General features: G+C 49.0%; 1 protein-coding gene across 1 annotated transcript; it reads left to right on the forward strand.

The window, feature by feature from the left end:
* Window positions 1-5,020: 5,020 nt before the first annotated feature.
* Window positions 5,021-8,430, forward strand: GALR3 (galanin receptor 3). The gene is made up of 2 exons (XM_051962507.1): window positions 5,021-5,373; window positions 7,674-8,430. Exons 1-2 carry the CDS (start codon window positions 5,021-5,023, stop codon window positions 8,428-8,430), a joined length of 1,110 nt encoding a protein of 369 aa, XP_051818467.1.
* The last annotated feature ends 7,516 nt before the right edge of the window (window positions 8,431-15,946 follow it).

Genomic DNA, 15,946 nt, shown 5'->3' on the forward strand with positions numbered 1-15,946 from the left:
GGTGATTTCAAATGTGGCCTCAGACTATCTGTGCGATCCTGGGTAAGTCACTTCACCTTGTTTGCCTCTGTTTCCTCATCTGTAAAACAAGTCGGAGAAGGAAATAGTAAACCACTCCAGTGTCTTTGTCAAGAAAACTTCAAAATAGGGTCACGAAGAAGTCATTTAACCTTGTTTGCCTCAGTTTCCTAATCTGTAAAATACACCGGAGAAGGAAACCGGCAAAGCAGTATCTCTGCCACATAAACCCCATATGAAGAATCAGACAGGAGTGAAAAACGATCAGCCATTGAGACAAGCTACTGAGATACAGACACATCCAAACTGTGATTTGTACACACCTTGTGCATTCTTTCCCACCTCCTAATTTTCCTTGCACCATTTCTCTTGTCTGGGGGTTTCTCCTCTTTCCCATCTGACCTAACCTCCCGGTCTCTCAGTTCTCCATCCTTCTCCAGCAATCCTCCTCTATTTAGCCCAACCCAGCTCCATGAACATGGACAGAGAGAATGCTTTCTCACTGCTCGCCTTGTTGGCCAGGACCCCTCATTCTGCCCCAACCATGTGCTGGCTCCGATGCAGGAAAACAGACATCCGTAGTCCTATGTCCTGTGATTCCTGCCTCGACTTACTCCCCAGGTCACTTCATCCTTCCTCTACAGAGGCTCAACTTTCTTACTCAGAAATCACCATGTCCCTAGGGATTCCCGATTAGCTTGAAAGTAGAGTTCAAAATCCTCTATCCAACCCTATAATCGGATGCTTTTTTGTTCAGCCTTATCTCATCCCATATATCTCCCCTCCCTCCAGTATTTCCTATACTCTGGCATATTCTCTCTCTGCTTCTCCTCCTTTTGAATTGATACTCATCCTTTCTTTTTTCTTTTTAAAATTATTTTTATTTCTTATGATTAGTTCTAAATTTCCCCTTTCCACACCTCCCTCACCCATCAAGAAGGAAAGAAATATTTTGCTCTTTTCTGTGCATTTTAAAAACCGATTCACCGATATTTTTTTCTTCCATTTTATAGTATAATTATATCTTCATCCCAATTTCCTCCATTGATCTCCAAAACAAAAGGAAAATAAAAACCTTTCTTTGTGGTTAAACAAAACGTATTGGCCATGTCAGCAAATATGAACTACATTCTCTAGTTCACTGTCCTTCTGCTAAAAAAGGAGAAACATTCTGGATCATGGTGCAACTGGAACACTGTGGCTGGAACAGCTGGAGTTGTAGCGTGGTCCTGATGTTGCTTGGAGCTCTTGAGCGATCTAGAGCCCCAAAGGTTATATCTATATATAAATAACTAAATATAATAAATATATATAATATATATATTTTTCTTTTTCTCTCTTTGGTCACAGAAGAGTTACGCCATACACCCAAATCCTCCTCTGGGAAACCAGCCAAGTAAAAGTGTCCCTAAATTTCCCTGGAAAGCTCTGTTACCTTTACCAAAATGCTTCCGTGTGGTGGGGCAGGGGATCTGGAGGCAGAAAAACCCGAGTTCAACTCTTGCCTTGCAGTTTCCCTGGGCAGTACCACAGTGGGTAAGTGACTTAAACGCTTCCTGCCTCAGTCTCCTCATCTGTAAGTGAGATAATAATCGTGAAGCGCTTAGCCCAGGGCCTGGCACATCGTAAGCACTGAATAAACGTGGACTGCTCTGAGACTCTCTGAAAGTGTGTCACTGTGTTACTTATCCAAAGAGGGACTGCAATATGCGAAATGGCCACCAGATGGTGGCATATCCACACTGCAAACCAAGTCGTCCCGTTGGCTCCCTTATGGTTGCCTAAAGGGAAACGGCCTTCCTCTAAAAACAGAAAATAAAACCGCAGTGCTTCCGCAGGCCACCAGGGGGCTCCCAGTCTGTACTCCGCTATCCGCTACCAAACCATGTGCTGAGGAGACCTGCATTGTTGTTATTCGCTAATGTGAACGCTTTAAGCTTTGCAAACTTATATATTCATTATATTTATATATATATATTATATATATATATACACACACTTATGCCTATATATATTGTATGCAATATAAATATATATAATACGTATAAATATAAATATACTTGCTTTTGATCCTTTGAGTAGGTGCTATTATTTCCACCATTTTGCAAATGGTTTCCAGTTCACAAAAAAGAAATTGAGACTGGGGGAGGTTACACCAAACAGCCAGTCCGTGTCTGCGATGAGATCTGAGCTTGGGTCCTCCTGACCCCGGCTCCGGGATCTTAGTTTTTTAAACAGGAAAATCTATCACATTCCATAATTTTCCCCTCTCCGTTTGAACCATCCCTCTCCTTCCCCCCCACCTCGTTCATAAGCCCAGTCATATGACTTACTGGTTACTGGTTTACACAGTTTATTAGACAGAAGAAGAAACAGAAAAGAAATAGATCCAGGGCTCCCACCCGGAACATCCGCCCAATCATCATGTGAAATCCCCCTGCCCCTGAACGGCACAGAATCTCCAGATCTGGTACCGTGGCTGGACTTTATCAAGAGAAACCGGGGGAAAACATAGGATTGGGAGAGAATAAAAGGCAGAAGAGAAGATTGCCTTCTCCATCTCACAAGCTAATGAAGTTTTCAAAATGTATTCGCTTTGAACTATTGTCTCAATCTCCCTGTTGTGCTGGTCCCAAATGACTGAAAATGGAACTAAAAGCTGATACTATGTTAAGGAGCCTCCTCCTTGCTGGTTAGAGTAGCATAATATTCTCTTCTTCAGATGGCAATGACTCTAGAACGTCATTGGAGAAGACAGGTACAGGCCAGAAGATTGGTCTAAACTGGATCATTTTGTCAGAAAACATGAACTGGTGGTTGTTTGGACAATGCAGAGCCGAGGTGAGATATAAAACGTCTAATTAACTGTCCTGAAAACTGGTTTAAAGATCACCAGCAGCTAGGTAGAATAGTGCTCTATAAAATAAGCTGGAGAAGGAAATGGCAAATCACTACAGTGTCTCTGCCAAGAAAGCCCTCCTTTCTTTCCTTCCTTCCTTCCTTCCTTCCTTCCTTCCTTCCTTCCTTCCTTCCTTCCTTCCTTCCTTCCTTCTCTTCTTCTTCTTCTTCTTCTTCTTCTTCTTCTTCTTCTTCTTCTTCTTCTTCTTCTTCATCTTCTTCTTCCTTCTCTCTCTCTCTCTCTCTCTCTCTCTCTCCCTCCCTCTTTCCCTCCCCCTCTCTCTTTTCCTCCCCTCCTCTCTATTTCTGTCTCTCTTTCTCTCTATATCTCTGTCTCTCTCTCTATCTTTCTGTCTCTGTCTCCCTTTCTTTCTTTCACCTGTGATTTCATTGATTCGGAAAATTAATTCCAGCTTGAAGGGTTAGGGTCTTTCTTCTATAGCGTTCAAAGCCACAGATAATTGCCTAGGATAGTGAGAGGCCAAGTGTCCTGTCGAGGTCACACAGACAGTATTGCAGATCCAAGACCGGTCTTGAATCTGGATTTATGTGACTCTGAAGCCAGCTGCCTCGTTATGGCAACTATGAAAGAAAAAGAAAAAAAGAACGGACTCACCCTGGGCTAAGGACAAAGAGAGAATGATGGACAACTGGAATCCACGTAACATGGAGCATGTTGGATGGACTGTCTGGGAGATATTTATGGAAAGAAATGGACAAGAGTGCCAGAGGCGGAGAGAGTGATCTGGGGCCTTGGCAAAGATATTTATGTCAGTGAGATCAAAGATCCTTCGAGATCTGTCCAAAGGAGAAATGAGCTGCCTTAAGGGCGAGAGCTCCTCAAACTGAGACTGTCAAGGGGAGCCTGGAAGGAGATTTGTCAGAGATGCTCCAGGGGGCGGGGAAATTCCTGCCCAGGTCAAAATGGGACCCAGAGGTGGGTTCCAAGTCTGAGATTCCAGGCAATTCAAATTCAGATTGGGAACCCAGGAGTCCTGGCTGCCAGTTCTCCCCATCCTCTCCTATTACCTGTCTAGAGCTCAGCCTCCCTTACCCTCTAGTCTCTTAGAGGGGGGGAAGAGGAGGGAGCATATAGTGGGAAAGCCAAGGAGAGAGCAGACACTGAGAGGTTAACTCCCAAACCAATCAGACAAAGAATCAATGGGTAGCTGAGAGAGAGAGAGAGAGAGAGAGAGAGAGAGAGAGAGAGAGAGAGAGACAGAGAGAGACAGAGAGAAGGAGAGAGACAGAGAGAGATAGAGAGACAGACAGAGAGAGACAGAGACAGAGACAGAGACAGACATAGACACAGATGCCCTGGGAAAACTGAGAAAGAAGAAGCACTTCACTGGATGGAGAGAGAGTAAGAGTCCATTCTGGGAGAAGCAACAGGCAGAAAAAGGAAGGGAAAGGGAAAAGAGGGAGAGAGAAGGGTCAGGGAAAGCAAAAGTGAAGAACACGGGGGCGGTAGTGGAGGAAAAGGGAGGGAGGGAAGGATAGGAGATGGGGAAGAGAGAAGAAAAGGGGGAGGCAGGAAGAGGGGAACGATTCAAGGAGAGGGAGGGAGGAAACTGAGTAGGAGCCGGGTTAGGGAGAGAGAAAGACAGCGGAGGGGAAGGAGGGACGCTGAGGTGACTTGGAGACAGGACATCCCCAGGAGCCAGCGCAGGGAGGGGGTCTCCTTACTGCTTCTCTGCTCCAGGGACCGGGTGGGGCGCGGCTGCCGAGAGGTCGGAGGCGCGTTGCTGAGGTGGGGAAGGTGAGGGAGCCCAGGAGATGTAGGGAGACACTGGGGGGGTGCCAGCCGGCTGGGTTTGAGGGCAGCTGCCAGATGACGACGTCCCTCCTCCCCTGCCCGGGGGGCCAGCGGCTGCCTCCGGGGGTGGGGGAATGAACGGGGGGCCCCAGGGTCCCTGACCCCGCGCCTTGCCTCATCCCTGCTCACCTCAGGCTCCTCGGGGCTCTGCCTTTGGGGGTTAGCACCGTCAGGGTCCTTCACTGGCCCCTCTGCCACTTTCAGGTCCGGTCCTGCGCCCCAGAGGTGAGGGGCCGGGGCGGTGGGCAGTGGGGCTGCGCCCCCTTCTCCCCCCCCCCCAAGGTGGAGATGCCAGACACTTGGAACGTGTCCTCAGAGGGCCCGGGCACCCAAGGGGCTGTGGGCATCGTGATCCCGGTGGTCTTCGCCCTCATCTTCCTCCTGGGCACGGTGGGCAACGGGCTGGTGCTGGCCGGGCTGCTTCGACCCGGGCAGTCCAAGGGCAGCCCCACCGACTTGTTCATCCTCAACCTGGCCGTGGCTGACCTGTGCTTCCTGGTGTGCTGCGTGCCCTTCCAGGCGGTGATCTACACCCTGGACAGCTGGCCTTTCGGGACCTTCGCCTGTAAGGCTGTGCACCTCCTCATCTATCTCACCATGTACGCCAGCAGCTTCACGCTGGCCGCCGTCTCCGTGGACAGGTAAGGGGCCGGACCTCCCCCGCCCAACAGCCAGCTTAGGGGCCGGGGGGGGGGCTGGGCAGCCAGCTCCCCTTGGGACGTCTCCGCCCTGTGGGAACCCGCTGGCAGCTGCGGGGCAGAATGGAAGAAATGCTGAATTTGTAAAGCAGAAAGCACTGATTAAGTGCCTACTGTGTGCAGGCATTGGCAAATAGCACTCATCTGAGGCTCACAGCAAACCTATGAGATAGGTGCTATTATTATCCCCATTTTACAGGTGAGGAAACTGAGGCAAATAGGTTAAGTGACTTGCCCAGGGTCACACAGCTAGTACGTGAGGCCAAATTTGAACTCAGGGCTGGCGCTCTATGCGCCACCTAGCTGCCCTGCAAAGGTTTAAAAAGCATATGGCTCCTGCCTTCAGAGAGCTTACAGTCTATTAGGGGGAAGAAATGGGGGCTCAGAATTCCCAGAACTCTGGCTTCATATGCTGTTCTGAGCTTGAGTGGGGTCCCTGCAGAGGCGGGGACACGAGGCACTAAGGACCAGGGCTCTCTCTAAGGCAGTGCACAGGTCATTTAGCCTAGAGAGTGTCAGTCAGCTGGCTATACTAATGAATGAGTGAAATGATGGGTGGGGGGCTAGGGGGCTGAATGAATGAATGAGTAAATGAAATAATGAATGAATCTAGGGAGCTGAATGAATGAATGAATGAAATGATGGATGGAAAACTAGAGGGCAGAATTAATGATAAGTGAATAAGTGAGTGAAATGATGGATGAGAATTTAGGGAGCTGAATGAATGAATGAATGAGTGAATAAAATGATGGATGGGAGTTGGAGAGATGAGTTCCAATTATTTATAAAATATGCACAATAAAGGCCCCTTCTTCCCAGGTTGTAAAATATTTGTTAATCCTCAATGCTCTATAGAAATGTGGGCTCTTTACTCTGGAATCAGAGGACCTAGGGTGAAATCCTGCCCTGAGGCACATTACCTCGGTTATCTTGTGCCTCAGTTTCCTCCTCCTGAAATAAGGGGATCTGGTTTGGGGACACAGCAGATAGAGCTGAATCTGGTCAAAAGAACCTGAGTTCAAATTCAGCCTAGACACTTGGTAGCTGTGATTCTGGACAAATCACTTCACCCTGTGCCTCAGTTTCCTCCTCTGTAAAATGGGCTGGAGAAGGAAATGGCAAACCGCTCCCGTGTCTTTGTACAAAGCCATCTCCTCACTTCAACCTGGGAACTTTCTCCGGTTTCACAGTTTCCATCAGGCGCATCCACCAGCCATTTCTGGAGTATTTCATTGCAGGCAGGGCCCTTGCCTTGGTGCTGGGGGTGCAGAGAGGAAGAATAGCCCCCTGGGAGTTTCCAGTCGAAGCTAGGGCTTCGGCCCCTCAGATGCGGGCGCTCCCGCTGCTGATGGAGCCCGCTAAGTCTCCCAGAGTGTCCGAATTCTGCATCTCTCTTACAAGGATACTCCCTTCGGCCTCTCTAGGTGGCACTGAGTCATTCTCCAAATGATGGCATCCCCATTGCCGGGAAGTCACAGGTCCCTCCCCCGTCTTGAAAATAGAGAAACTGAGGCGTGAAATAAAAGCGAATGAGCCCCTCGAGCTCCAGATCCTTCCAATTGCCTCCCTGGTACATGTGACATGTGCTGAGAAGGGCACGGCCTTCCTGCCCACACTAAGGGAGCCAGAGAGGAGAGCAGGCCGACAAAGCAGGGATTCATGACCCGCCACCTCCTTCTTCTTTTTTTATGTGCTTTACTTGGGTTTTTATTTCTCTTTTTCATTAATAGCTTTTAACTTTTTATTAAAGCTTTTAATTTTTTAAAATATGTGCATGGATTTTTCACATTGATCTTGCAAAACCTTGTGTTTCAATCCCCCCCATCCCAACTCCCTCCCCTAGATGCTAAGTTATCCAAAAAAAGTTTGGTTTTTTGGTAAAGCTTTTTATTTTCAAAACATGCGCATGGGTAATTTTTCAGTATTAACCCTTGCAAAACCTTGTGCTCCAATTTCCCCCCTTCTCCCCACCCCTCCCCTAGATGGCAGGTAGTCTCATATATGTTAAACTTGTTAAAATAGATGTTAAATCCAATATATGCGTACATATTTATACAGTTATTTCTCTGCACAAGAAAAATCAGATCAAATTGGGGGGGAAGAGAAACGAAGTCGCCAGCTTTTTATTTTTCCAAACACAAGCAAAGCTAGCTTTCACCACTGACCCTTGCCAAGCCCGGGGTCCCCCCCCCCCCATCCGACGCGGGTTAAGGCGCGCTTCTGTCTCCCTCGCCCGCCCCCAGGTACCTGGCCATCCGCCACCCTCTGCGCTCGCGCTCCCTGCGGACCTCCCGGAAGGCCTGGGCCGCCATCGGCCTGATCTGGCTGCTGGCCCTGCTCTTCTCGGGGCCGTACTTCAGCTATTACTGGACGGTCCAGTACGGGCGGCTGGTGCTGTGCGTGCCGGGCTGGGAGGACGAGAGTCGCCGGGCCCTGGACCTGGTCACCTTCGCCGTGGGATACCTGCTGCCCGTGACCGTGGTCAGCCTGGCCTACGCGCGCACCCTGTGCTTCCTGTGGGCGGCCGTGGGCCCCAGGAGCGCGGCCTCGAGGGCCCGGCGCCGCGCCAAAGGCCGGGCCGGCCGCGCCATGCTGGCTGTGGCCGCCCTCTTCGGCCTCTGCTGGCTGCCCCACCACGTGGTCATCCTGTCCTTCTGGTTCGGCCACTTCCCCTTCAACTGGGCCACTTACGCCTGCCGCCTGGCGTCCCACTGCCTCTCCTACGCCAACTCCTGCCTCAACCCCCTCGTCTACGCCCTGGCCTCCAAGCACTTCAGGAAGCGCTTCCGCCACCTCTGCCCCCCCTGCTGCCGCCGGCCGCCCCCCCGGGGCCTCCCAGCCCGAGGATCCGGCCCCGCAAAGGGGGCCAGGGCCCGCCGGCGGGTCCGCGTGGCGTCCCTCAGGCCCGCTCCCCTCCCCAGGAGGGACGCGCGTTCCGAGATTCCCCAGTCCCTCCACGGGGAGGGCAAAGAGAGGGAGCTGCTTCCCGGGGTCTGCTAGAAGGGCGGAGAGGAGGGATCCCCCTCCCCGCAGTGAGGAGGGACACCGTCCCCTCCCCCCCCCCCCCCCCCCGCAGTGAGGAGGGACACCGCCCCGCCCCCCAGCAGTGAGGAGGGACACCATCCCCTTCCCACTCCCCCCCGCAGTGAGGAGGGACACCGCCCCGCCCCCCAGCAGTGAGGAGGGACACCATCCCCTTCCCACTCCCCCCCGCAGTGAGGAGGGACACCGCCCCGCCCCCCAGCAGTGAGGAGGGACACCGTCTCCTCCCCCCCCCCCCGCAGTGAGGAGGGACACCGCACCCCCCCTTGCAGTGAAGAGGGACACCAGCCCTACTCCCTGGGCAGCGAGGAGGGACACTGCCCCCCCCCCAGCAGTGAGGTGGGACACCATCCCCTTCCCACCCCCCCCCCCCCCCGCAGTGAGGAGGGACACCATCCCCTTCCCACCCCCCCCCACCCCCGCAGTGAGGAGGGACACTGCCCGCCCCCAGCAACGAGGAGGGATGCCGGTTCGGATCTCAGCTTGGGCGTCAGCTTTTCCCCATCATTGCTCCCATCCTGGAAGGAGTCAGCGGAGTCCCGTGTGAATAAACTCACCTGTGGAGGGAGAGGTGATGCCCCCAAAGTCTCGGCGGGAGCCGGTCGGGGAAAAGTTTAGGAGAAAAACTAGAGAGAAAAAAGTTTAGGAGAAAAACTACTTAAACTAGGGGACCGAGGGCTCGGAGACCCTGGTGCGGCATAGGGCCCAAGGACTCATCTTCGTGCTTGTCTCATGTCCGGGAACCCACACAAAGTGCGCAAAAGTGTCTCCCCAATGGAGCCCTACAGAGGAAAGGATTCTTGAAGGAAAGCAGAAAACCAGACCCTCTTGGATGAGCCGCCATTAGTGCCCAGGAGGTGCAGGCACTCCTAGAATTAAACAGTCTCCCAGTCCTTGCAGAGGATGGGCTTCTGCCAGGGACTGGGACGTAGTTCGGGTCATGGATCTGAAGTTAGAAGCAAAGAGAGTAAATTGACTAAATAAAGAAAGTAAACTGAGTAAATTTGAGAATTAAGGGAAGAGAAAGACTAGGGGGCCTGAGAAGAAAAAGGTTCCAAGAGAGGGTGTATTTAGGAATTGGGGGGGGTCCTGCTTCTTCAATTTGGGTCAAGTTTTATCCTGAATCCTGGTGCCCATCAGTGTATTGCGGGTTTGACCAGGTCAAACAACACAGCCTTTCTCTAAATCATTGATTGAATGGTCTATTTGTCTCTCAAACCCCTTCCTCCCACTCCCCACCTTCAAACCTCTGTTGATTATTACCAATGTATCCTACATATATGTTTGTATTTTACCTCTCCCATTAGACTGTAAGCTCCTTGAGGGAAGAGTCTATATTTTGCCCTTCTTTGTATCCCCGGAGCTTAGTGCTGTGTCTGACAAATAGTAAGACCTTAATAAATGCATGTTAACTGGAATAATGGATTGAAGGTAGTTTTTGACTCACTCTGGGAAAAGACAAAAACAGGTAACATTCACAATTTTATTTTTTTTTCTCAATAATATTCCTCTAAATACAAGTAAAGCTACTTTTCAGCATTCATTTTTATAAGATTTTGTGTTCCAGATTTTTCTCCCTCCCTCTCTTACCTCCCCCTTCCCCAAGATAGCAAGCAATCTGCTATAGGTTAAATAATTTTAAACATATTTCCAGATTTGTCATGTTGTACAAAAAAAAAATCAGACTAAAAGGGAAAAAATCATAAGGGAAAAAACCAATCAATCAAAGAAAAATACTCAGCTTCGATCCACCTTGAGTCTCCATAGTTCTTACTCTGGATGCAGATGGCACTTTCCATCCAAAGTTGGATTGTCTTGGACATTTATAATTTGCACAGGATTTCACAGGATTGAAATGGAGTTGGAGCTTTTGTTCCAGGATATGCCTCCTACCCCAAACCCTCACTAGTGTGAGGGAATCGGGCCCAAGTATCATTTGTTGTTCTTGTTGGTTTTTTCCAGTCCAACTCTTCATGATCCCATTTGGGATTTTCTTGGCAAAGATAGTGGACTGATTTGCCATTTTCTTCTCTAGCTCATTTGATGAGAAAACTAAGAAAAAGAAGATTAAGTGACTTGCCCAGAGTCACACAGCTGGTAAACGCCTGAGGCCAGATTTCAACTCATCTTCCTCACTCCAGGCCCCATTCCTCTATTCATTGAACCCCCTAGCTGCAATTTACCTTAAATCACTTACTCCGTCCAGCCAGAGTAAGGCCCAAACCCCTTGCCCTCCTCATGGAATCTAATTATTTATGAGTTAGCAGGGACCTCAAAGGTGATAACCAATTTCCATTTGAGTCTTTCAACCAATAAATGATCAGAGAAAGCCCAATTAAAAGGGATTTCTGTGAATGCAAATTAAGACAGCTCTGAAATACCACTTCACAACTATCAGATCAGCTAAGACGGCAGGAAAAGATAATGATGAATGTTGGAGGGGATGTGGGAAAACTGGGACATTAATACATGGTTAATGGAATTGTGGATCCAACCATTCTGGAAAACAATTTGGAACTGTGCGCAAAGGGCTATCAGACGGGGCACACTCTGATCCAGCAGTGTCTCTACTGGGCCTGTATCCCAAAAAGATCATTAAAAAAAAAAGGAAAAGGACTCATATGTGCAAAAATCTTTGTAGCTACCTTTTTTGCAGTGGCAAGGAACGAGAAATTGAGGGGATGTCCATCAGCTGGTATATGAATGTAATGGAATATTATTATTCTATAAGAAATGATGAGCAGGCTGATTTCAGAAAAGCCTGGAAAGACCTACGTGAACTGACACCGATGAAGTGAGCAGAACCGGGAGAACATTCTACACAGTAACAGCAAGATTATGTGATGATCAGCTGGGATAGACTTGGCTCTTTTCAACAATGAGGTGATTCAAGGCAATTCCAATAGACTTGTGATGGAGAGAGCCATCTACATCTAGGGAGAGAACAATGGAGACTGAATGTGGATCAAACCATCTTATCTGCACCTTTTGTTCTTGTTTGTTTGCTTAGGTTTTTTTTTTTTCTTTTCTCATGCTTTTTCCCCTTTTGATTTGATTTTTTCCCCCACAACATGAGGAATATGGAAATATGTCTAGAAAACAGCAGGTGTTTATTTAACCTTTATTGAATTGCTTGCTGTTTTGGAGGGGGAAGAGGAGTGGGAGAAAAATTTGAAATACAAAAGTTTTGCAAAGGTAAATGTTGAAAACTATTGTTAGGCCCTGGATAGCAGGCCATCCATCCCCCTCCCCTTTTTTATTTGTGCAATTAGACTTGGAAAAATTGAGTTTTAAAAGAAAAATTCTAACCTTGAAGCTCCGACTCCCTTCCACATACTACTGCAACACAATGAAGGATAGAAAAGAAAAAATCTCCAGGTGCTCGCCTCTCTGACTTCATCCCTGTCCAAAAACTACCCTGGGAATAGAATTATTGTCAAGGACAAGCCCCTATCTATCCAAGAATGGTCCTACTCCTTGTCTGACAGGGCCTGAGCCACAATCTCCAAGCTGTAAGTGCCAACTTAACTCCTCTCTCCCTCTCCTCTCTTTGAGGTAAACATAACAACAGCTACAAGGCTAATTACATTCTCCCTTGTGTATTTTGCTTGCTAAAAAACCTGGTATAAACAGTGTGCTTATATATGGTGTTTAACATATACTTTAACATATTTAACATGTATGGGACTACCTGCCATCTGGGGGAGGGGATGGGGGGAAGGAGGGGAAAATTGGAACAAAAGGATTGGCAATTGTCAATGCTAAAAAATTACCCATGCATATGTCTTGTAAATAAAGAGCTATAATAAAAAAATAAAATGAAATAAAAAATAAACTGTGCTTCAGTTGCTCTGGACCAAATGCTTTGGAAGTATATTCCCATTTCGGTCAGCTAGCTTAAAGTCTCCACAATAAAAATTAAAAACCATCTCTTCTTGCCAGTTTCTGTGGTATTACACTATATATGCATATATTTGGGGAAAATACCAGTAAAATTTTAAAAAAAAAGGATTTCTGTGGATATTATTCCTCAGCTATTGCTCTGCTCATAGGTGAAACAAGACATGATGGAATCCTTGACTCAGCAATAATAATCCAACAAGAGGCCATTTGGCCTTACTTGGAATGGGAAAGTCCATCTGCCTGTGGCAGGTCTCCACTCTGGGGCAGCTTTTCTTTATATCAGGTTGACTCTGTCTCCATAACCTGCATCTGTGGTTCAGGGTTTGTAATCAGAGGCTCATCTTTTTCCAGTAGAAGCCCTTCAGATCTTTAAAGATCTCTCTCAGCTCCTTCCCCAGGTTAAGGAGTCCTATTTTTTTTTCTTCACAACTTCTAGTCCCCTACTCCTGGCTGTTCTCTGAGCCATCCACATCCTACAATATGGTACCTAGAACATACCCACCTTCTCCAGTGATGCATTGGCAGCTGGGATTCTGCTCTGTTCCACCCATAGCAAAACCTCCCTGACTCACCGGGACACATTATGTCAAATCAACATTTGTTTAAACGCCCAGGAGGGAAGATCTCTTCCTAACGTGTAGCAGGAGCTGGTTCCCGAAGGAGGCTCTATCTAAATCACGGCTCTGCTGATTCTGACTGCATGATCATTTTTGAGTCACTGGGTCTCAGTTTACCTGTCTGTAAAACGAAGGGGGCGGGGGCAGGTGGTCTCTGCAGTTCCTTGCAGACCTGAGCATCTATGAGGGTGTGAATGATGGTCCTCTCTTTCCCCCTCCAAATGCAGAGGGCCTCTCTTCACCTTGGCTGCACATCCCCCTCTTCCCCCTCAGTGCCCCCCACCTTTCTGGAGAGCAGAAGCCTTAGGCCCGGCGTGCCCCAGAGACAAATGAAGTCCATCAATCTGTCTGTGTGTGAGTTAGCTAGAGCACCGCTGAGCTCCCAGAGAAGCCATCCAATTTATGAGTTTTTCTATTCAGGCTGTAGGCTGCCGGCTGCCCCCCTGGCCCACTCTTCCCCCTCCCCCTTGCCAGGGGAGGAAGGAGGCTCAGACTCCAGGCCCTCCGCTGATTAAAGATGGAGCAGGAAACCGGTGTCTCTCACAGCAGGAAGATGGCGGCCGGTTCTTAGAAAGCCCGTTCTTCCCTTGCCTCCCCCCAGCATCATCCGCTCTGTGATTCAAGGCAAGAAACATGAAGTGTTTACATGTCCTTTAACTAACAGACAAAGGGTCCTCACCCCAGCAGCCTCCTGGACACCACACTGCAGGCCAGAAGGAAGAACGGGCTTTATTCCCATTTCTACTGCGCCCTTCTCCCACCCGTTCCCACCACTCCAAAAGGCAGACAGGTACAAGTCCTATTTATGCCCATTTTAGCAAGGAGGAAACTGAGAGTCAGCGAGCCAAGCAGCCAGTCAGGGGGTCCATCCCCACACTGGTGGAGCTCTCCCCACATAGTGATGTCCCGTGAGGGGTAGCCAAGCCCCAACCGTGCCGCCCCTGGGTGCCGGAAAGGACCTTAAAGCCAAAGACTCGGAGCCCGCAAGGATTGTCTCACTTTCAAGATGGGGAAACCGAGGAACAGAAAAGTAGTCATGTGTTCAGGGCCCTCCAACTCATCTGAGGCAGGATTTGAACTCAGGCCTACATCCTTATTTCACACAGGAATCAGTCAATCAACAAGCATTATTAAGAAAGTCATCTTCATCTGCAACATGCAAATGCCTGAGGAGTGGAAGTTCGTGTTAGAGAAAGAAGGGAGAGCTATCCAGAGGCAGAGCAGAGATTTGAACCCAGGTCTCCTGAGTCCCTGCCCCAGTGGCCAGCTCCAGCATAAGCAGAACTGTGGCTGCCGCTAATAGCTTTCCGTCTGGCCTTGGTACGGCCAGTGCCAGCTCGATAAAGCCTTGGCCGGGCCCTTAGAGATGTGATCTGGGAGCCGGCCGACTCATAACGGAGCTGGGAAGGAGGGCACGGAGGAGGCAGGAGGAGGGAGCGGATGGGAAAATTAACTTTGTCATCCGCTGGGGAGGGAGGCCGGGGGCCTCTCTGCAAGCTCCTGGGGCTGATTTAAGGTGGCTGATGAAAGCTTCTGAGGAACAGATGGGCTTAATTATTCTAGCACCGGAAACCGAGAGCCAGGGAGGGGAGAATGGGAAGGTGGATGTGGAGGAAAGGGGGGCACCGGCTTGAGCCTGAGGCTGGAGCAGAAAGGGCTGCAGAGAGCCTGGCATGGCAGCAGATGGGTGGAAATGCAGGAGCCCAGCTCAAAGCTTTGCCATAGTTTTCCAGATAGCCCCTCCCCTCTCTGAAGTCCCCCTTCCCGCCCCTTCAAGGCTGGGGGCTTGCTGGGAGAAGAACCTGGCTTTGGGCTTGGCCATCATTGCGGGGGGGGGGGGCTCCTTTCTTTCTCCATCTTTACCTCTGTGTCCCCCTCACCCCATCCCTGACCTGAGATGGACTTCTCCTAGCAAAAAAAAGGATGTATTTATTGAAGGGGATGGGAAGAAGCATTTATTAAGTGCCTGGCAGATTTACAAATATTGTCTCATTTGATCGTGACACAGACGAGGGGCAGATGCCCCCCTCTTTCACCTGTACCACCCAAGGACCTTACAGGAGGGGTTTGGGCACATTTCCACCAAAAAAGCCCCCCTAGAGAAACCTGTTCAGGTTGTATCTTGGGCATAATCCCTTCCAGGTATGACCCAAACATCTCAGACTTGTGCTGTGAGCGTAGCTGGGGGGTGGGGAGCGTAGGAGGCTCAGAGAAATGTAAGACAAAGACTTTCCTCCCTCAAGAGGGTCATAGTCTAGTTATGTGAGGGGATTTGGAGACCACAAGCTCTACAGAGGCACAAAACCATCCTCCACGAGCATCCGTCTCCATTAGTATCATGGTCGCCCCAGTTCAGCAGGCAGACTGGTCACGTCTCATCTCTGGCCGTCTGGACAGAGACCTCTGCGTGGCCAGCTCGATTCTTCTTCAGATCCTCTCTGTCCTTAATGATGGAGGGTTCACACCTTGAGTCAATGACCACGAATAATATCAGGCAGCCTAAGGATGTTCCTCTCCCTCTCTTCCAGTCTGCTTTCTGAGATGTTGATGATCTAATAATGTTTTATTTCTATTTAATAATATATTTATTCTATGTTATATTTATATATTAAATACAATGTCACATGATATTTAATAATTTCCGTCACTCGGGATTTGGTATCTTTGAAGATGATGGCGTCCCATGATCCCCAAGCCTTGCAGAATCATTGGGAGAACATCGGTGGTAAGAAGGTGAGCCTTGCCTTCTTAAGGAAACAGCTAAACATGCTGAGGTTCAAGGATGTAAAGGAATTACAACTGTGTTGTAATAAATGGCAGATATCTAGAATTCAGAGAAGCACCCGAAGACTGATACAAAGCAAAGGAAACAGAACCAGAAAAATAAGATGCTGATCACTACAATGATGTAAATGATGGTATCACAATCCATAACAGAACAAAACCAAATTTTA

Source organism: Antechinus flavipes, chromosome 5, assembly GCF_016432865.1.
Source record: "Antechinus flavipes isolate AdamAnt ecotype Samford, QLD, Australia chromosome 5, AdamAnt_v2, whole genome shotgun sequence".
NCBI lineage: Eukaryota > Metazoa > Chordata > Mammalia > Dasyuromorphia > Dasyuridae > Antechinus > Antechinus flavipes.